The 21,762-nt window shown below is 47.7% G+C and overlaps 1 protein-coding gene and 1 long non-coding RNA gene across 2 annotated transcripts; one reads left to right on the top strand and one right to left on the bottom strand.

Annotated features, from left to right (window-relative positions):
* Window positions 1-6,010: 6,010 nt before the first annotated feature.
* LOC135230126 (ral guanine nucleotide dissociation stimulator-like) lies at window positions 6,011-10,746 on the bottom strand. Its single transcript, XM_064279127.1, has 3 exons — window positions 9,679-10,746; window positions 7,961-8,154; window positions 6,011-7,326 (listed from the first exon to the last, which is right to left on the bottom strand). Exons 1-3 carry the CDS (start codon window positions 9,808-9,810, stop codon window positions 7,263-7,265), a joined length of 390 nt encoding a protein of 129 aa, XP_064135197.1. The 5' UTR covers window positions 9,811-10,746; the 3' UTR covers window positions 6,011-7,262.
* On the top strand, window positions 6,012-13,888 carry LOC111749238 (uncharacterized). Its single transcript, XR_002784475.2, has 3 exons — window positions 6,012-8,650; window positions 12,178-12,392; window positions 12,850-13,888. It is a non-coding gene; the product is annotated as an uncharacterized LOC111749238 (long non-coding RNA).
* The last annotated feature ends 7,874 nt before the right edge of the window (window positions 13,889-21,762 follow it).

The raw sequence follows: 21,762 nt of genomic DNA, 5'->3' as shown, positions 1-21,762 counted from the left end.
ACTCTGGGTACCAAATGTCTTAGGCTGGGTTCTCTAAAAAAAAAGCAGCTATAGCACTTAATCACTACGCCACCAGGGCTCCCATTTGCCCATAAAAAAAAAAAAAAAATTGCTATAGTATTTATGCGTATGTGTAGGGGTGGAGGATGGAGAACAGGTTTTGATATCATTGATTTTATTAACCAAAATACTCTGCTTATAATTTATCTTAAAGGTTGTTCAGTGAGATCTCACATTAAAAGATATGGCGTTTGCTGTCTACCTAACCAACACATGTTCTCATTCAAAATTCTGTTATCCGTCTTCTAATATGGCAACTTTTCAGATATTGTGATCTTTAATCTCAATTTTGCAGAGAGCTATTTTATAGTCAGGGAAGCCCTTTAATCCATTTAACTTTATGTAATGAGGTAAATGTTCAGGGGAAGTGTTTTAATCCTCCATAACTGTAAACCAAAGAGAACATTTGTAGCCCATGCAAGAAGAAAATAACCAGGCATCTTAGTGTAGGTTCAAGTTCTGGTCACTTCTAACTATAGCAGCTTTGTGCCGAATTACTCAGGTCTGGCCTAGTTCGAGCTCAAGAGTCTGACCCTGGATTCTATGCAACTCAGAAACAGAAAGTCTTCTACTTCCTTTGCTGGTTTATATGGCTGAGGTTGAGAAGGTAGATGAGGGGTGTGCTAGCAGAATCCAAAACTAGAGGCATTTAGGATGGGCTCACAACATGGAGTTAACACACTACTTTCTGGTAAGCAAAGCAGGGGATGAGGGGCATTTAGCTGACTAACATAATAGTTTTCAGAAAATGTTAAACAAAAATGTTCCAGGAACAGTATGTTAGAATCATTCGTAGAAAAAAAAAAGTTTGTATAGACCATTCTCAGGAAGTATGTGGTTGATCAGATATGAAGAAAGAACTGCTTTATTTGGCTATAAAATGTGCATAAAAACCACTCTTTGCTTAGCCCCTGTGGAGCACTTTGTACTTTCACTTACTCTGGCCCAGCTTGAGCTGTACTATCCCTCAATCAAATTCTTTGCTTTTTTAATCTGTACAGAGTAAGAATTTTGGTTTGAGAACTACAACATTTCTGGTGTCAGAAGTTCTCTAGAGAAGCAAAACTAGTCAAGTTTATAAATATGTATATGGAGAGATTTACATCAAGGAAACAGCTTACATGATTGTAGAGTTGCAAGTCGGTGGATCAGCATAGAGGCTTCTCCTGATTCATGGAGCCACAGGGGCTGGCAAACCCAAGATTAGCAGGCTGGAGAGCAGGGCTCCTGCTCACAGGCTGTGAAGGTTGATGAATCCCAAGATAGCAGGTAAGCTGCTAGCTCCAGTCCCAAGAACTGGAGGTCAGATGAACAAGAGACATGTGCAGGATCCAGAATAGGCCAAGAGCCTTGGCAAGATGAGCAGAAGGAATTAGGTGGCAGAGGGTGAAGAGATAAAGGCTGAGCGGGGAGTGAGCCACCACAGGCTCTACCTGCACTGAAACCACTCAGAAGATTCCATTATGAGGGTGATCACATACCAAATTTCAACAGGGAAGTGATCAAACATCATACAACTGGCAAAACACAGAGAATCATGGCCCAGCCACGTTGAGACATGCAATCTTAACCATCACACATGCCCTTTGATTAAAATCAGTGGAAAATGACAGCAACTGAGTTCCAACATGACTACTAATGGCCCAGACCCTTTAGGAATGATAGGTTCGGCCACCCCACCAGGCCAAGAGCCACGACCAACTGAGATGCTTGCTTAGGCCAAAGGGAATGTGGAATGGGTGGTGGAAGAAGGTAGTTCTAAATACCACTTACGCTCATGCGACCAGTTGAGGAAACGAGAACTGTAACTGTTATGAGTATTTCTGCTTTTTATGTGTGCATCAAATATTTTTGTTTTCTCAAGTTATAAAATATAAGATGTAAATAGAGCTAGTGCATTTTTAGCTGTATGTGTGTTTATTGTATCATGTTAGGCAAAAGAATGACTTTATAATTGTCTTTATTCAGAGATTATATATGGTTTAAGGAGATGTGTACCGGTACCAAGTTGACAGAGGGTGAACTGTGATAGTTAAGAGTGTGTGTTAACTTGGCTGTACCATGATTCTCAGAGTTTTGGCAGTCATGTCATGTTGTGGTCACTTGCCTGTTGAGATTTCATATGTGATTGCCCACATGGTGCCATACGATGTGAGTAGGCAATTGGTTGAAGAGGAGTTTCCTTGGGCATGTGTCCTGCATCCAATGTGCGCAGACGTTCTGGCAGGGCTCGGAGGGGTTTGCTCATTCTGGATTCTGCAGCTGGGTCCTGTTCACCTGACCTCCAGATTTTGGGACTTGAGCTAGCAGTTTACCTGTGGTCTTGTCTGCCAGTCTTGGGATTCATTGACCTTCACAGCCTGTGAGCAACAGCCCTGCTCTCCAGCCTGCCGAACTTGGGTTCACCAGCACCTGAGGCTACGTGAATCAGGAGAGGCCTCTATCCTGACCCACAGACTTGTGGTGTTATGGCCTCTAAAACCGTGTGAGCCCTTTCCTAGATATAAATCTCTCTCTATATATACATATTTATACACTTAACTGGTTTTGCTTCTTTAGAGAACGCTGCCTAAGGCAGAGCATTCACATGGGATACAAACACCTTCATTTATTTGGCCTGTTCAGAGAGGTCTGTCACATGCCGTTTCTTCATACTTCCTTGACTTCAAATTTCCAATCATGTTCCTTCCACGTCCGTGTCTATCCAGTCAAACTATCGGCCACAACCTGTGAATCCGTGCACAATTGCATATCTGGCCATTTTTCCGTCCACGTAAAGCGAATACTCATGTGCACTGATTGAAGTCCTGCCCATTGAGAGGCTATTCCCTTACCAGTGTCCTTCAGGGAGGTCCCAGAAAGGGGCTGTAGTGCTTTGCTGCCACTGTCCACATTCAGATGGTGCCTGCATATCATGCAGAGGAACACCTGTAAACCAGACACCAGCTTTCTCTTCCTCAGTCAACTGATCATGAGGCCATAGATGAAGACTAGGAAAGGGCAGGTAATGTAACAGGAGTGGAGACCATGGGCATTGGGGCCATTTCCTCATGCGACTTACTTGAGCCTTCAGATCCTGCTCAGGCCCGATATCGTAGATACGACTTCCACTTACTGATGGAGTGCTGCTGAGCACATCCGATTTTATGGCTCTGTGAGTCAGACAACACCCAGTTCATGATGGGCAGCTCAGGCCGCGTGGTAACTTGGTGTCCCGTGGTTAAGTGTTCAGTCTCTACTAAGGCCCTGTAACAAGCCAAAAGCTGTTTCTCAAAAGGAGAGTAGTTAAATGCAGATGATGGCAGTGCTTTGTTCCAAAATCCTAAGGGTCTGCACTGTCATTCACCAGTAGAGGCCTGCAAAGACTCCAGACAGGACTCCAAACAGCATCTCTGTCTGCCACTGACACTTCCAGAACCATTGGATCTCCCAGATCGTATGGCCCAAGTGGGAGAGCAGCTTGGACATCAGCCTGAATCTGTTGCGGAGCTTTCTCTTCTTGTGGGCCCTAGTCAAAACTGGCAGCTTTTCAAGTCATTTGATAAATAGGCTGGAGTAGCACACCCAAATGAGGGATATGATGCCTCCAAAATCCAAAGAGGCCCAACAAGTGTTGTGCCTTCTTTTTAGTTGTAGGAAGGGCCAGATAGATCAACTTATCGCTCAGTTTACAAGGAATATCTCGACATCCCCCACACGCTGGAGCCCTAGATTTTTCGCTGAGATGTAGGCACCTGGGTTTTTGTCAGAATAATTTTCCACCCTCTAGCATGCAAATATGTTACCAATAAGTCTAGAGTACTGATACTTCTTTCTTACTAGGTTCAGTCAGCATAATGCTGTTTATGTAATGGACCAGTGTGACGTCTTATGGAAGGGAAAAGTGATCAAGTTCCCTGTGAACTAAATTATCACATAGGGCTTGAGAGTTGATATACCTCTGAGATAAAATAGTGAAAGTGTATTGCTGGCCTGACCAGCTGAAGGCAAACTGCTTCTGGTGGCCCTTTAAAGCAGGGATAGAGAAAAGTGCATTGGCCAGATTAATGGCTGCATACTGCAGAAAATGTATTTTTTTCAGGCCATATCCCCAAGGAAATTTCTCTTCCAGCAGATCGGCTGCTCACATCAGATCACAAAATGGAGGATGATTACATAATTTCTGCCAAATCCCTGAGAATCATGGCCTGCCCAGGTTGACATATAACATTAACCATCCCAGTGGTAATGAAAGTGTTCTAGAGTAGATAGTGCTGATGGTTGAATAGGATTGTGATAGTAGGTAACCCACTGCTGTTACATACTTTCAAGCTATTAAAACAAAACTTTATTTAATGAGAAAACTACCAGTTAATATAGTATAACCTCTAAAGTATAAATTGAGCTGGAAAAATACAACAAAGCACAAAAAAAAAAAAAATACCCACTGATGTGAGAAAAAGAAAATGTCTGGTTCTGAGGCTGATGTTCCCTGGCAGTGAATGAGGAGCTGCTGTGGAGGAGGCATGGCAAGTGGCTTCGCCTCTGGTGCCCAAGGCAGAGCTAGCAGTGGAGGACTTAATATTCTATGGGGCTCGAGTCTTGGAGTAGGAGCAGGATAGCTATCAGCTGTTTGTCCATGAGCCAGTTGGAGGTGGCCCAGGATGGAAGTCCGCCCCTCCAGCGGACTCTTTGTCCAGTGCCACTGCTGGACCTGGTGATGAAATAGCTGGTGCTCTAAGGACTTCCGGTGTTTGTGCAGGAGCAGGTGGTTGAGCAAGGAGTTCTGTAGGTGGCCCAGAATGGGAATCGAGCCCTCCATCAGGCTCTTCTCCTGGTACCCGGGCTAGAGATCGAGATGGAGGGCTGTGGGCTGCATTGAGCTCTGGTGTTGGTCGAGGAACAGGAGCAGGACTGACATCAGCCAGTGGTCCAGGAGCCAGTTCTGGATGTAGCCCAGAATCTGATCTTCCAGGTGGCTCTCCATTTGCTGCCAGTCCTGGAGCTAGTGATGGTGTTCTATGGAGCTCCAGTGTTAGTTCAGGCGCATGATGGATCTCAGCAGGCTTTCCAGGAGCTCGTTATGGTCTTGGCCCAGGGAGAGAATCTGATCTTTCAGTAGGCTCTCTGTCGGGTGCCAGTGCTCGACTTGGTGATGGAGGACCTGTTGTTGTACCCAGCTCCAATGTTGTTGCAAGAGCAGGATCTGACTGAGGAAGTGGTCCTTGAGTCTGTTCTGGAAGTTGCCTAGGGTAAAAATCCAGCTCTCCTGCTGGCTCTGCGTCTGGAGATGGGATAGGTGCTGCTCTGTTGAGCTTCGGTGTTGGTACAGGATCAGGATCGACAACACAAGGTGGTCCAGGATCTGGCTCAGGCGGTGGCCCAGCTTAAGAATCTGAACGTCCAGTGGCCTATCCATCTGCTGCCAGAGCCAAAGCTTGTGACGGAATAGCTGGAGCTCTGTTGACCTCCTGTGGTGGAGCAGGAGCAGGATCCATGTCAGCTGGTGGTCCAGTATCCGGTTCTGGAGGTGGCTCAGGATGGAAATCCACCTCTCCATCTCAGTCTCCATCTGATGCTGGTGATGGAGCTGGGGGAAGACCTGGGTTACATCAAGCTCCAGTGTTGGAGCAGCAGCAGGAGCAGGATCAACATCAGCTGGTGGTCCGGGAGCCATTTCTGGAGGTGGCCCAGGATAGGGATCCACCCCTCCAGGCAGCTCTCCATCTGGTACCAGTGCTGGAGCTGATGACATAATAGGTGGTGCGCTGTGGAGCTCTGGTGCTGATACAGGAGCAGAATTTTCCCCAGGAGATTGTCCAGGAGCCGGTTCTTGGGGCTGAGTTAGCTCTTGAGCTTCTTTTACAATTGGCGCTGGCCCCGGCTCTGGAGCTGCAAGAGGAGAAAAGTTCACCAACATGACTGCCTTTCCTCATGCCTTGCCAATGATGGAAAATACCCACTGCCATGAAGAGAAGCCCATTCCCAAGAATTTCCACCCCAGGAAGTCTTCCCAGACTGTGGTCTACCACAGGAGGGTCTGAAGTTACTCAGATCCCTGGCTCAACCCCAGCCTCTGGGGGCCTTCCCATGTCCCCTTCACAAGCTCACATGCAGTCATGCCCAGTCTTCCTCACCCTCTGGCTCTGCCTCAGTGACCTCCATTTGATCCAGCCGTGCCAAGAGAAGTTGGGCATCGTGCTCTAGATGTGAGCCTGGCATGTTCACGTGCACATACTCCACCACGAGCTTTAGGCAGGGGAAGTCCGGGGGCTGATTGAAATCCTCCGAGTATTCCTTTAGCCATGTGCCCAGGATAAAAGAGATGGCGCTGGGGGTGGGTGGTGAAGAGCAGGGTCAGAAGCCTGGCTTTTCCCACCACACTGCCCTCCCAGGGCACCCCTGCAAGGGGCGAGTCCCTCTGTCTACCCCTGTACCGTTGACCTCCCAAAGGTCAGCACCACCCTGTATCATGCCCTCTGGCTGCCCTGATGGTGGCAGGCCTGGTCACTGATGGGGCTAGCACAGAGCCTTGTCCCTGGGAGCTCCCCATCAATGGTCTGTCCAACTCTCCCTCCTCGGGGAGCCTGAATTACATCCCTTTCTGTCCCCTGGCCCTCTCCGCACTGGATAGTAACACTCTAAGGGAACGGAGATGTGTGTCTGCATGTTCACCTCAGTAGTGCTCCAGGATTATCTGATGCCGGACGACACACGGAGACAGTACCCTGATCCAGATGCCCAGGCCATAGAACCCCTCCTCTGGAGCGTGTGCACCAACGTGCTGCCTGGCTCTCTGCATGCGTGTGAAGGCCTCTTCTCCCATGGAGACTGTTCTCCCCTGGGACAGGGGCCCCTCATGCAGCTGAGCACCCATGACTGGTGATCAGGATTTGGGAGCAATTTTCTCCACCCCCCGCTCCTCCTCCCCCAGCACCTCCTGTTTTGGGCCCCAAATAGGGGAGGGGGCAACAGGTGATGTGAGGGGATTGTGGGAAGATGAATTCTCTCAGGGGCATCTCTGAGCCCGCAGCCTCCCCTCTACTGTCCAGGATGCCCAGGTTCCACTCCTAGCTCTCAATGACTGCTTACGCCCTGCAGGGGGTGTCTCTAAACTCATCCCTCTAGTGGAATCTAGATGTGTGGGGCCCAGGGTCTGCCAGCCCCAATCCAGACACAGGCCCCCTAAAACCTCAGCCCCTCCTTCTCCACCCAAAGTCCACTCACCATTTCAGCTGCTCCTGGGGCTCACCGTACTCAGCAGAATAGGGGTGGTTACATCCATACCTAGAGGTGGTATGAGGGTGTCACATCTAATGCACTGTGGACACTACTTGCTTAAGATGTCTAGTGTTCCTGTCTGATTCTCGGACTGGAGGCCCAGGAGGACAGGGCTTCTTATCTGCTTTGTTCACTGAATAGTGCTAAATACCGAGAACTGTGTCTGCAACAGTAGGGGCTTCATGGATGACTGGTGAATGAGTGAACCCAACCAGCACCCTCCCAGGTATCTAAGTGTCCTGGTGCCCCTCTATCAGCCTACAGGGATCCCTGTTCTGGCTATACCAAGGACCCACTAAATGGAATCTCAAACTCCCCTTTACGAATGGGAAGTAGGTTTGCTCAAGAGTGCGTAGTCAGTGAGGGGTGAGGCAGAAAGCTTCTTAATGGGGGAGAGGCAAATAATAAATGTGAACATCCTAGGCCCTCCAGCACCCTTCATCTTAGAGCTGGGCTCCAGGTACACACTTCCTGTGGCTTATCCCATGTGGTCCTGACAGTAATTCTAGCTGATTGGACCTTTACCACCCCTCTTCTCAGGGAAGAAAACTGAGGCTCTGAGTAGTGAAGTGACATTCTCCAGACTCACAGCTGGTAGCAGGTAGAGTCCCCATTGGGCTATGGAGGGTGGGGCGCTCACCTTCGGAGAAGCTGGTCTAGGACCTGCTGGGTGGTGGCGTAGGTTCTGTAGGCTCCCAGAAAGATTTTGATGTAGGAGATGTCACCCTTTATGTAGGCGGGCACCAGGAGCTCCACCAGCTTCTGCAGTGAGCCTGCCTTGAAGGTTTTCATCACCCAGGCCTCATTCAGGTCTTCGTCAGAACCACAGACACACTGGGGTGGGACAGAGGAGGGACACACTGTCAGAGGCAGCCCCATGAACCACCAGGAGTGTTGTGGGCCCAGAGGTCAGACTAGGTACTCCGTCTCCCTCAGTGATCTGTGGCAGGAGGTGGGACACAAGTGCCTTTAGCAGCAAAGAGAACTCAGCTTTCCAAGCAGGATTGGAGGTGGGGGATGATTACAAACATTAGGAACCTGAAGTGATTTTGTTAACGAAGTAACCATGGTATCTCCCTGAAGGAAGAGCAGTATCCCAGTGAGTCCTCACAAAACACCCCATTCCAGAGGTGTGAAAACAGAAGCTTGGTGACATCCATTGTCAACTCAAAGTCACCTGATCAGAGCCCAGAACTGTCTGAAACTAGGGCTCCGTGAGGTTTCCTCTGTGCTAGGTGAGGCCTGCTCTGTTCCTGACTCGGAGGGGAAGGTCTGGTGCAAGCTCACTTCCTCCCAGATGAAGACAGTGCACAGAGCAGGCACCCATGAGGTAAGCAAGACACGGACTTTTCTTTCTGTACATTAAAGGGGGTTTTGAGCACCCAGATCCAGCCAAGGGTGTTAGCCTAGAGATCCTGGAGTGGCAAAAAGACCCCCACAGAACTAAGGATCTGAACAGATGGCTCAGGGAGGGCAAATGTGAATGGTTGGTAAAGGACTGAGAGGTGGCTCAGCTTCTCAGGGCCAACAAGTGCCTCAAAGCCACCCTGCAGTTCTGTTGGCCACCCTGACAGCAGATAGGGAAAATGGAAAAGAACCGTAACACCTGGAACCGGCTCAATGCAGAGACACAGCCAGCATCACAATCTGCTGGGCCATGGGACTGCGACAGCTGTTTTGGGGAGGAGTCTGGCTGTAGTGATCCTAACTTGAAATGTGCACATCCTTCCCCCAGCATGCCACTCCTGGGAGTCTGTCCTTGGTGGGTCAGGATATGACCGCACATGTAAGCGTTTCTGCAGCCCTGCTGAAAGGGCAGCAGAAGGAATCAGTCCAGGGCCAGCAGCAGTGAGAGACTCAGTCACTGTGGGAGCAGGCCTCTCTTCTAGAACATTCTACAGCAAGTCAGCATATAGCCTCTGACCTGAAAGGGTCACGTGTTGTGTTCCCCCAGACTGCAGATTGTAGAAAAAGGTGTGTCATAGCCTGAGCCTTGTGCTCTAGGGTAAAAGAGGCCTACTAAGTGTGATGCTGTGTGAAGCTGGAAGAAGGTGTGGAGGGACAGTCCGGCCAACTGCTGCCTGGGGCCCTGGGGTTGAAAGTTAAACACTAAAACAGCAGCAACGGGCAAAATATGCATGGGCTTACGTGAACAGTAACTTTGTAGCTGGACAGGACAGAGAGGGCAGTGGGGGTTGGGGGGGAAGGTTAATTCATTTGTGAGGGGTCTGGGGACTCTCAAGAGGGAAAGTCCTGGGAGGGACCTGAGGTCTACAGGGAGGTGTCTGGGCCGTAGGGCCCCCCCTGGTCATCTTGGGTCCCTGGGTGGGGATGCCACTCCCCTCCCCCCACACTCACCCAGAACCTGTGCCAGCCCTTCCTGGTCCCTTTCTTGGGGTAGACCGAGTAGGTGATGCCATTCTCCTTTTCCTTGGGGATCTCCTGCTGGGAGTTCTGCAGAGACAGTGCCGGCAGCGGCCAGGGAGGCATCAAGAGTCCGTCCGTGCTGCCTCCTTCTCTCTCTGCCCCTCAAGCCCTTGTGCCTCCGAGGAGCTCCCAGTTCCCCCATGCTGGGCGGGCTGGACTGTGGGCAGCACCATCCAGCCGTGACCAAGTCCACGGATAGAAAAATCAAGCTCTGAGTATTGCAGCAGGATCTGGCAGAAGCTGGGCTGGTACAGGGTCAGCAGTGGCCCAGGCAGGCCAGCAGCTAGGGCTGCACGTTGACTACCACACTCAGGGTGAGCTGGATCTCAGAGAAGGTCCAGGTGAGAGTGCTGAATCAGCCTGTGACCCTGACAGTCCCTCCCTAAGGCCTGGTCTGAACTGGAACCTCTGGGTAGACTTATATCCCACTGTTCTGTCTGATCAGGGGGATCGAGACAGGAAAGTGAGAGAGGCCTTCACATTTGCCACCCCAGCCCCCAGCCTCCCCAAGGCACCCAAGCTGATGGACTAGGCCCAGCCACGGACAGACTCAGGCCCATGAACCCAGTGTGGTGAGAGGCCGTGGGGGTGGAGAGTTTGGGGTTGCCCTCAATGTGTGCTAGTCCTGAAGCAGCAGCCCCATTTTCATCATCCTCATTATCACTCCTCCCCTCCCAGACCTCCCCAGGTCACATGGCATCTCCTTCCCTGACCCCCACCACCTCTCTCCCAAATGGACACTGCCTCAGCTAACAACTTTCTGCCTCATCAGTTCTATCCACATTTCTTCCGATCCCCCATTACCAGGGACCCCATGAGGGCAAGGGCTGGCATGGCCAGGGAGATGCTATGCCCTGGGGGGTGTGGGGCTGCCCAGGTGGGATCTCAGTGATGGCCTGGCCTGGATTGGCAGCCCTGGGCCACCCTGTGTTACCTTTGGATTCTTTTTGGTAAATGGCCTGAGCTTCCGTGGTTGGGGGACGAGCCCATGTCTCAGCCTTGGTGAAAGTGTTGAACTCCTGGGTCTTCCAAGCTTTGATACAAGGGAAGATGAGAGACAACAAGAAAACATGTTCCTAGTTTGAGTGTCTCCACTCAAGTGAGCTGTGTAGGGGCCAGGTTACCAGGGTTCCAAATTCTATGTAGTCTGTTGTCAAGGAAGTGAGGTCGTGTCCTGGATCTTCTGACTTGGGCCTGATGTCAGTTAAGACCTCCCCAAAGTCCCCCAGGGCTGCTGAATGCTCACCTGTCCCCATGCCATCTCCATAACTGTACACAGTGACACCAACACAACCCTCTCCCTCCCCCCTAAAACCTGGGGAAGGCCTGGGTGAAGCCAGGGCCCCAGCTTTGTGCAGGCAGAGCTGGGTTCAGACAAAGCTCATCCCTCTCAATCAGTTTGTGACCCTGGACAAGTTTTTGTGCTGCCCAGAGCGTACCCAGTCCCCATACCCACACAATAGGGATCATTCTAGCTAGCATCTTCTTCCTAGGGACATCAGCAGGTATATGTGAGATAACATCTATAGAACCCGTGGGCTGGCATTACCTGTAGCTAATCAGGGGTGGATTATCTAATAGGCAAGTTAAGCATAGGGCTTACCTGCTTACCAGATCATCTGTAGTGAACGTTTTCACCTTTTCATATTTTTCCACCACATCTAATACTCCGCTTCTAGGTATGGCTGGGATCTGCCTCTCCCCACCCCATAGCACCTTCCTACAGAATCAATGCCTCTTCAAATTTACAATTCCTGACGGGGGCAGATGACCCTGTAAGCAAGGCAAGCACAGGTCTACTTGAGCTTACTTACTAATCTGTAGTGAAAAATTTCACATGGGCTTTGCCGCATCAAAGATGTGGTGATCACCGTGCTTACCTTACCTATTGCATAATCTGCCCCTGTGCCTAATGCACAAACTCAGAAATGGAAGAATTTCAAGCAGGGGTGGGAAGCAGCATGGAGTAGATCCCCAAACAGGGCTCGGTTCTGGTGGTGTGAGCTTGGGAAAGTCCCTTCCCCTCTTGACCTCAATTCCCAGTGTGCACTAGGAGGGGGTTGGAATGAAATGAACGTCAGATATTGTCACCCTCTGCATAAAACCTTCCAATAACTTCCGTTACATTTAGGATCTAACCCAGTGCCTCATCTCAGACTTGGGGGTAGGCAGCCTGCACGATGGCTCCCAAGAATCCTACCTCCTGGTCTCCACATCCTGTGTGGCCCCCTCCCCTCAGTGTGGATTGGACTCAAGGACTCGCTTCTCAAGAATGTTGTTCTTGGTGTTAGGTGCCACTGAGTCGATTTCAACTCATAATGACCCCATTTGGGGCAATGTTTCTTGGCTCTGTTTTATACTTTCTCTCTCACTGTCTGTCTCTCAGTCATCTCTCTGTCTGTCTGTCATTTATTTCTCATCTCCCCCCAGGAAGCAGCTGTGATGTATGACCTGCACATGGAGAGACTCATGTGACAAAGAGCTGAGGGAGGGTCCTGATCAACAAAGAGGAAATGAAGCCCCTAAGTCCAGCAGCTCTCAGAGTCCTGCTCATAACATGGAAGTGAATAGGGAGCAGATCTCCTGAGTCAGGACTCAGTTGAGACAACCACCACAGGCTCCTGAGAACTTGGGGCAGTTCCCAGGTAAGCCATGCCTAGATTCCTGGCGCACAAAGACTGTGTGCTGTGTGCTGTTGTGAGTCATTACTTTTGGGAGTGTTGTTATCACAGAGCAGGAGATAACTCCTCCAGCCCACTAGGTCATGGGTCCTCGATCTGCCCTCCTCCTCCCTGCCTCCTCTCCTCCTCAGCTCTCTCTAGCCATACTGGCTGCATTTCAACCCTCCCTCTAGACAAACTCATGTCTGCCTTCCAGCCTCTGCACCAGCTGCATCTTCTCCGTGGCACACTGTACCCGGACTCGTGCAGGGCTGGTGCCTCCTGTCATTTCATCACACATAAATGTCACCTTAGTAAGGCCTCTTGGACCACACCCTAGCCTTATCTCACAGCACCCTGCTTTATTTTCTCTATAAAATATGCTCTTTTCTTTGCATGTATTTGTTTTCATTCTTTTACCCATCTTCATGTTTCCCTACAGATTGTGACCTCCTGGGGACAGGGACCACGTGGGTCATTTTCAGAACCAGCTCCTGGACCACCTGCTGATGTTGATCCTGATCCTGCACTAATACTGGAGCCCCACAGTCCACCAACTATTCTGTCACCAGCTCCATCACCAGCATCAGATGGACAGGCAGCTGGAGGCGTAGATTTCAATCCTGGGCCACCTCCAGAAATGGCTCCCAGATGACCTGCTGATGTCGATCCTGCTCCTGCTCAACATAAGAGCTCTATAGAGCACCAGATCCTCCATCTCCAGCTCTGCCTCGGTCACCAGAGGTTGAGTTATTTCCCGCACCTCCTCCACAGCCACCCCTCATTCACAGCTAGGAAACATCAGCTCCAGAACCAGACTCTTTCTTCAATGCACCTGAGTGGGAATTTTTTTGGTTTTGTCATAGTATTTTTCCAGGTCATTTTATACTTTATACTATTTTAACAGGTAGATTTCTCATAGAATAAAATGTTTTAATAGTTTTAAAGTGTGTAGTATAGTGGCTTTATGTACTTTTACAATCTTATTCAACCATCATCAGTATCTAATTCAGAACATTTTCATCACCACTGTGATGGTTAATGTTATGTGTAAATCTGGTTAGGCGATGCTTCTCAGGGGTTTGGCAGAAATTATGTAATCAGCCTCCATTTTGTGATCGGATGTGAGCAGCCAATCAGTTGGAAGAGGAGTTTCCTTGGAGGAGTGAACTACAAATTCACACACCTCCTGGTACCTGGTATCCAGCCATTAATCTGACCCATGCCTTTTTCTTCATCCTCGTTTTGAAGAACAGGCCCCTCTCAGTGAATCACAGCACTGATCTGTAGGATTTTGGAACAAAGCCCTGCCATCCTCTGCAGATAACTACTCTCTTTTTGAGAAACAGCTTTTGGCTTGTTACTGGGCCTTAGAGACAGCACGCTTAACCGTGGGCCAGCAAGTCACCCTGTGGCCTGAGCTTCCCATTATGAACTGGATGTTGCCTGACCCACAGAGTTGTAAGGTTGGACTTGCCCGGCAGCACTCCATCGTTAATCGAAGCAGTATATACAAGATCGGGCCTGAGCAGGATGTGAGGGTCCAAGTAAGTTGCATGAGGAAATGGCCCAAACGCTCATGGTCTCCATTCCTGTCACATACCCTTAATCTCCCAGGCTGCACCTATGGCCTCATGGGAAGCTCCTTATGATCAGGTGACTGAAGGTGAGAAAACTCGTGCTTTGTTTACAGATGGTTCTGCGCAATATGCGGTCACTAGTTGAAAATGGAGAACGGCGGCACTACAGCCCCTTGCTGGGATCTCCCTGAAGGACCGTGGTGAAGGGAAATCCTCCCAGTGGGCAGAACTTCAAGTAGTGCAGCTGGTTGTTGACTTTGCTAGGCAGGAGAAATGGCCAGATGTGCGATTGATTGTATGTGTACTGATGAACGGGCTGTGGCCAATGGCTTAGCTGGATTGTCCAGGACTTGGAAGGACATGATTGGGAAACTGGAGACAAGGATTTATGGGGAAGAGAGGTATGTGGATAAACCTCTTTGAATGGGCCAAAGAAGTGAAGATATTTGTGTCTCATATGAACCCTCACTAAAGACTGAACTTAGCAGACGAAGACTTTAACAATCAAGTGGATAGGATGACGTGTTCTGTGGAAACCACTCGTCCTCCTTTCTCAGGTACTCCCATCATTGCTCATGAACAAAGTGGCCACGATGGCAGGGTTGGAGGTTATGCATGGGCCCAGCAACATGGACTTCTACTCATCAAGGCCACCTTGGTGACAGCCACTGCTAAGTGCCCAATCTGCCAACAGCAGAGACCAGCACTGAGTCCCCGATATGGCCCCATCCCTCAAAGTGATCATCCAGCAACCTGCTGGCAAGCTGATTACGTTGGACCACTTCCATCATGGACAGGGCAGCATTTTGTTCTTAAGGGAATAGACGTTTACCCTGAATATGGATTTGCCTTCCCTGCATGCAATGCTTCTGCCAAAACTACCCCATACACTTACAGAATGCCTTGTCCACCATCACAGTATCCCACATGCATTTCCTTGAATCAAGGGACTCACTTCACAGCAAATAAATTGCAGCAGTGGGCCCATGCTCATGGAATTTACTGGTCTTACCATGTCCCCCATCATCCTGAAGCAGCTGGTTTGATAGAATGATGGAATGGACTCCTGAAGACATAATTACAGTGCCAGCTCGGTAGCAATACCTTGCGGGGTTGGGGCAGTGTTCACCTAGGGGCTGTATATGCTCCAAACCAGAGTCCCATATATGGTGTTGTATCTCCCGTATCCAGGATTCTTGGGTCCAGGAATCAAGGGGTGGAAATGGGAGTAGCACCACTCACTATTACCCCTAGTGACCCACTCACAAGACTTTTTGCCTCCTGTATCCTAGCTTCTTGGTTTGTTTTTTGATGTGCCCAAATGGGTTGCTTGAGTGAGCTAGCTTGATTAGTTTCACCTTTGAAGTTCTGCTGTCCTGTCACCAGACGGCTAGAGGTGTTATCAGGTATATCAGTCTAGGAGTCCATTCACTTTTCTTGTATGGATTCAGCTCAGGTGTCCAGGTAGGCGATCATCTAGTGTATGGTGCAGGCTATGTCCTACAGTCTTAGAGGGCCAGAGGTGATTGGTGTAGATACTAGTATCTGGTTGCAGCAGGGGATCACACTCTGAACAAGGTGGGGGGCTGAGAGATGTCCCCCATGTATCTGTGAGGAAAGTGTGTCCCTTTTCCCTAGAGCGTTCAGGTGGGTGGGTTCTGCAGATGGACCATGGTCACCAAAGGCTTTTGCTCATAAGGACCGGGAGGTACCAGTTATCCTTGGATCCATGTCACAAGTGGCTGGGTGACCTGAGTGGAGCTACCAGTCCTTTTTCCCATGATGTGTGTAGGTGAGGACCTTGTTTAATAGGCAAAGTAGAAAGTAGTGTGAAATACCAAACACCCACCTCTCCACCACACAGCTGAGATGGTTGCAGCCTGCCATCAAGGGCTTATTCTCCTGGAATAGGTCCTCACAGTGGGTCCATGCAGGGGGAAAAGATATTCAAAGTCCATCGACCATTTCTGCCTGGACAGGAGCCGCTTCTTTCCTGAGCTCTGCTGGTTAGTGCAGCTGCAAATTATCTTTTCCCCCAGCTGTGAATTTATTCCTACTCCAAAGCCTGGAGGTTGGCTCTGGGCATTCATCAGGGCCTATCTCAGGCCCAGGGACATCAACAGCCACTGAAGCTGACTTGGGGGCAGGGGGCACAGTAAAATATACGGAAGTACTTAGCTTTTGCCAAGAGAGCCATTCTTCTCATGTTCTTGCGAGTAGGCTGTGCGGCTGGCTGCTTCTCCCTGAGGAAATTGTGGCAGAACACTACTAACAGCCCACTGCAGTCGCGTCCAGGAATGGTGCCTGAGGGATCTCTGTGATTCAGGTCCAGTAACTCCTCTCCACTTCTGAACCATCTCTTGCCCTGCTGCTCAGTCCATCTTCTAACTTTGCCTTTGATATTCAGGGCTCCTAGCTTGTCATAAATATAATCACTTCAGTTGTTTTTTCAGGTCTTTGTTGTCAAAGCGATCGCAGAAACTGTCTGGCTATTCTGCCGTCTTGGTACCACCCCCTTTTCCTAGCTTTTCGAGGAAGTGTCATATCAATTTCCAAAGTGCTTGTACCATTTTATGTTCTTACCAGCAGTATCTAAGTGTTCCAGTCTCTCCACAACCTCTCCAACATTTATTATTGTGTGTTTTTTGGATTAATGCCAGCCTTGTTGGAGTGAGATGGAATCTCATTGTAGTTTTGATTTGCATTTCTCTAATGGCTAATGAACGTGAGCATTTCCTCATGTATCTGTTAGCTAAGTGAATGGCTCCTTTAGTAAAGTGCCCGTTCATATCCTTTGCCCATTTTTCAATTGGGTTTTTTGTCTTTTTGTTTTTGAGTTTTTGCAGTATCATGTAGATTTTAGAGATCAGCCACTGATTAGAGGTGTCATCAAAGGTATAGATCTTTAAGGAAGCAGAGTACCACATCTTTCTCCCATGGAGTGGCTGGTGGGTTCAAACCACCGACTTTTTGGTTAGCAGCAAAATGCTTAACCATTGCACCACCAGGGCTCCTTTCTGCTGAATAGTACTGTTTTTTGCTGTAACAGCTGTTCCTTCTTTAGCCAATGTTGCTACTGAGCACAGGCATCACAGATCATATTGGTAATGCTGAGGTCTAGGTGCTAGAACTTAACACCTCTCATTGTCCAGAGAAGACAACAACCTTCACTGCCATCCTCCCCAGAAAATGGATACCCTAGAAAAAGGCAAGCATCTCTTCACCTTACTCTCTCTCTTCCAAACCAAAGTCGCCTGCAAAGCATCTGATTGGTGGAGCCAAGGTCTCAAATAGTGGTATGTAATGCTGGTGTCAGGGCAGCATATTCACAAGATGCAAGTTGGCAAGAAAAAGACTAATGTCCACCATGTTCCCAAAACAGATCTAGGATGACGGTCCAGACTCAGACTCTAATAGGTCTAACAGCACTGAGGTGCTAGGTGTTTATGTTTATGCTTGGCATTATACCCCTTGCTTTGCTACCAGAAAGTTACACTTAATGCTTTGTCTTAATTTTAGGATCTTTATGAGCTCTATCAGACCCTGCAAACAGGGAAATAACATAAGCTAAAGGTTTGAACATAGCCCCAGATGCTGACGGGTCTTTAAACATGACAAAAAATGTATTCAAGATTAAAATTCAACACGGATTTGTTACATATATATTTACTGCAATAAAAAAAGAAGAAAATGGTTTGGAAATAAAATGCTTCTATTTTATATTTATACATGCATGGAGAAATAAAGCAAATGTGGCAAAATATTAATACCTGGTAGTTTTGAATTTTTTTCAAAATGAAAGTTAAACAAATCAATGTATAGTAAATTCTGCAAACAGCCGAAATGTGCTTCAGCTGAGGGATAGATAAATTATGGTACAACATACCAAAGAATACAGGAATGAGCTACTAATACATGCATCAACATAGATGAACCTCAAAAACATTAAGCTAAGTGAAATAAGCCAGACTCACAAGGCTGCATCCTGTATGATTCCATTTATATGGTGTTCTTAAAAAGGCAAAGCTTTATGGGCAAAATACAGATTGGCGGCATGGGGGAATGTTTGGAATGATGGACCTGTTCTGTATTTTGATTGTGGTGGTGGTTACATGATTGTAAACATTTGTCAAAACTCTCAGAACTATACACCTACAAGGGTGAATTTTAGAACATGTAAATGATACCTTAATTTTAAAATTTGAAAAAAATTTCAATGAATAACACCTGCATTCATGATTCAACAATATTTATTGAGCCCCTCCAATGTGCCAGATACTCTTTAATGACCATATACTTAAGAAAACTAATCCCAATGTAGAGAATGCATTAGAAATATTCTAAGTTACTCTACCAATTCCTTAGACTTGATTCACGCCAAACGTAATGCATGAAGAACTTTAGCAGTGGTGGGAAATAGTGGCAAGTAGTTTCTTTAATCCATAAATGACAAACTACTGAAGTCTGGGGTGAAGACACGTTGCGACCAATGAATTTGACACCCCCTGGAACACCAATTTAGAAAGTCAATTTTAGGTGATAATTGGCTGTATGAAACTCACATTTTGGCATCAGTAGACCTAGAACTCCTGGTGGAAGGGACTGGGGGAAAGAGTGGTGAGGGAGGTTAGATTCCTAAGTAGTAAGGTAGGGAAAAGAGAGCATTGACCTAGGAGGTCAGGAAATCTTGCTGATCCTATCCCCGTCTTACCTGTACACCCTTGGTCAAGGTGACTTTGCCTTTCCAGACACGTCTGCTGGCCCATAAAGTGAATGGGTTGGAAAAGTGATCAATCAAACTAGAGTTTTCTCTCTGATCACCTGTGTGATCTTGGACAAGTCACTTGACCTCTCTAGGCTTTAATTTCTTATGTATTAAACGAGAGATTTAGATGAAATGGGTATATTTTATATTTTGAGTAATGTAGTTTGATCTATCTCTTACTGGTGGGATAAAGTTCAAATTCTTTAACAAAGCTACACATAGGCTGTACAGACCCTGTGTATTTAAACAATTTGAGTCATCTAAAATCTATATCTGAACACCATCTTGGCGTACCAATCTCATGTGATCCCACACAAAAAGTACTGCTTTTGCCATCAGGAATAATCTGCTCACCAGACTGCCATTCTAGATCCAGGGCCTAGCCCAAAAGCTCTGGGACAATCCCATGGACATATAGGCCAGAGTTCTTTGGGGCATCTGGTGAACCCCACACATGAGGTAGAGAATTGGGGAGTGCTCCAAAGGAGAAAACAGGCAACAAGTTCCATGTAGATCCCAGCCTGGGCTCTGGGCATCCTGCCTAAATGGTACTGCCACACCTACAAGAGGAGGACAGAAAATTTCAAGGAAGCCCTCTAAAGCATGGGTCCCCTGAGGCATAGATCCTGATAAGGGGAGCCCTTGGCCCATACATAAGGGTGGAGCTTTTCTGTAGTATGTTTTACAAGCCTGTCAAATCCACAAGGACTGGAACCTCCTGATAATATGTTCAAAGTATGTGAAACAAGTCTTGCCATCCTTCCTGCTAAGGAGCATTCTGGCTATGAGCTGTGTTTTTTTTTTTTTTTAAATTAACTTTTATTAAGCTTCAAGTGAACGTTTACAAATCCAATCAGTCTGTCACATATAAGTTTACATACATCTTACTCCCTACTCCCACTTGCTCTCCCCCTAGTGAGTCAGCCCTTTCAGTCTCTCCTTTCATGACAATTTTGCCAGCTTCCCTCTCTCTCCTCCCATCCCCCCTCCAGGCAAGAGTTGCCAACACACTCTCAAGTGTCCACCTGATTTAATTAGCTCACTCTTCATCAGCATCGCTCTCCCACCCGCTGACCAGTCTCTTTCATGTCTGATGAGTTGTCTTCGGGAATGGTTCCTGTCCTGTGCCAACAGAAGGTCTGGGGAGCATGGCCGCCGGGATTCCTCTAGTCTCAGTCAGACCATCAAGTATGGTCTTTTTATGAGAATTTGGGGTCTGCATCCCACTGATCTCCTGCTCCCTCAGGAGTTCTCTGTTGCGCTCCCTGTCAGGGCAGTCATCGATTGTGGCCGGGCACCAACTAGTTCTTCTGGCCTCAGGATGATGTAGGTCTCTGGTTCATGTGGCCCTTTCTGTCTCTTGGGCTCTTAGTTATTGTGTGACCTTGATGTTCTTCATTCTCCTTTGATCCAGGTGGGTTGAGACCAACTGATGCATCTTAGTTGGCCGCTTGTTAGCATTTAAGACCCCAGACGCCACATTTCAAAGTGGGATGCAGAATGTTTTCATAATAGAATTATTTTGCCAATTGACTGACTTAGAAGTCCCCTCAAACCATGTTCCCCAGACCCCCGGCCCTGCTCCGCTGACCTTTGAAGCATTCATTTTATCCTGGAAACTTCTTTGCTTTTGGTCCAGTCCAATTGAGCTGACCTTGGGCTGCATTTTTAAGATAAATCTGGGATCTTTGGATCTGTCTTCTCTTTCTCTCTTTCAAATCTAATCACCAGAAACTTCAAAATAAAAAAAATAATAACATCCCTCAGGGGTACAATACATGTTCAAGATCTTTTCCGTTCTTTCTAGAGGCTGGGGAGAAGTGGGTACCTCTGCATTCTGAGTTCTTAGGGAGGAGGTCTGAAAAAGGAAGGTTGACATTAACTCTTTTCTTTGCCAGTCCAAAGTCAATGATAGAATTAGACATTAGTTGTTTGATTATTTCAGCAAAACCCTTAATCTCACAAATAACTGGCGCTGTTTTCCCAGCATCTCTGTCTGTGAGGTTTCTTTCCTTAAACTGTTCAGCTATTTCAAAGGGTAGAGATTAGAGACCACCAGACTCCCTCTCCAAACCCTGTCTTTGGAGGGACAGGTTAAGAAGTTTCTCTATGATCAAGTCCTGTGGAAAAGACCTTCTCACTCTTTCTCGCCCTTAAGTGTCCTGTTCATTCACAGTGCTTGACAGTGAAAACTTCCAATTACAATTCTTTGCTTCTCATTTGGGCTTCTGTCCCCTTAGAGTGAATGCTACACAATAGCCAGCGTGGAAAGAGTCTCATGATTAATAATGCAAGATAGCAGACTATCCCTCACTTCAAGCTCCCTTCAGTACTCAATGCAATGGCATGGCCTACCCTTTGAAGCACTGTGTGCTCCTAACAAGTTTTCAGAGTCCGTGTGCTCACAAATGACAGACTTATACCATGGCAAATTGCCAAGAAGGCCTCCAGCCATGTCTGTAGGATCCACCAAGGGTCTCTGGCACACCACCATTAACTACTCCAGAGAGTAGGTTATGTCAAATATAACAGGGGCATCTTGAATGAAGGGACTCTGTGTTATTTGACTGTTATCTCTGGACCTTGTTTAGTGCCTTGACTACAGTAAGGATCCATAAATGTTTGTTGAATGACTAAATGAAAGATGAATGAATATAAATGAACACCATATAAGGCCACAATTCCAGTGGATCCGCAGAGACTTGCAGCTCATCTACATGCCCAAGAGGGTCTGTGTTCCAGGAAATAATAAAAGAAAGTAAGTTGTTACAAAGAATGCTTCAGCTTTAGCTGCCTTCATGAGTCTCCAAAAATACTGAGGAGTAGTTCTCAGGCTAGACATTTATGAGAAAGCGCCAGGGGAGGAGGTGAAGTCAGTAGTTAGAGAAGTGGGCTCAGTAGAAGTATTCAGCTCTGTGATGGTGTGGACACTATTCCTCCTGGTCAGGGTTGCCAGATAAAACACAGGGTAAACAGTTAAATTTTAGCTTCAGATAAACAACAAATAAAT

This window comes from Loxodonta africana, unplaced genomic scaffold (genome assembly GCF_030014295.1).
Source record: "Loxodonta africana isolate mLoxAfr1 unplaced genomic scaffold, mLoxAfr1.hap2 scaffold_790, whole genome shotgun sequence".
NCBI lineage: Eukaryota > Metazoa > Chordata > Mammalia > Proboscidea > Elephantidae > Loxodonta > Loxodonta africana.
Note: the sequence above shows the minus strand (reverse complement) of the source record. Positions and strands in the feature narration are given on the sequence as shown.

What these genes read in the sequence shown, in the direction of transcription:
- LOC135230126 (XM_064279127.1), bottom strand. Translation starts at nt 9,810, where the DNA reads ATGCCTCCCTGGCCGCTGCCGGCACTGTCTCTGCAGAACTCCCAGCAG. An exon ending in AGGGCTGGCACAGGTTCTGG is followed by an intron (nt 8,155 to 9,678) that starts GTGAGTGTGGGG and finishes GTCCCACCCCAG; the next exon opens with TGTGTCTGTGGTTCTGACGA. An exon ending in CTAGACCAGCTTCTCCGAAG is followed by an intron (nt 7,327 to 7,960) that starts GTGAGCGCCCCA and finishes TACCACCTCTAG; the next exon opens with GTATGGATGTAACCACCCCT.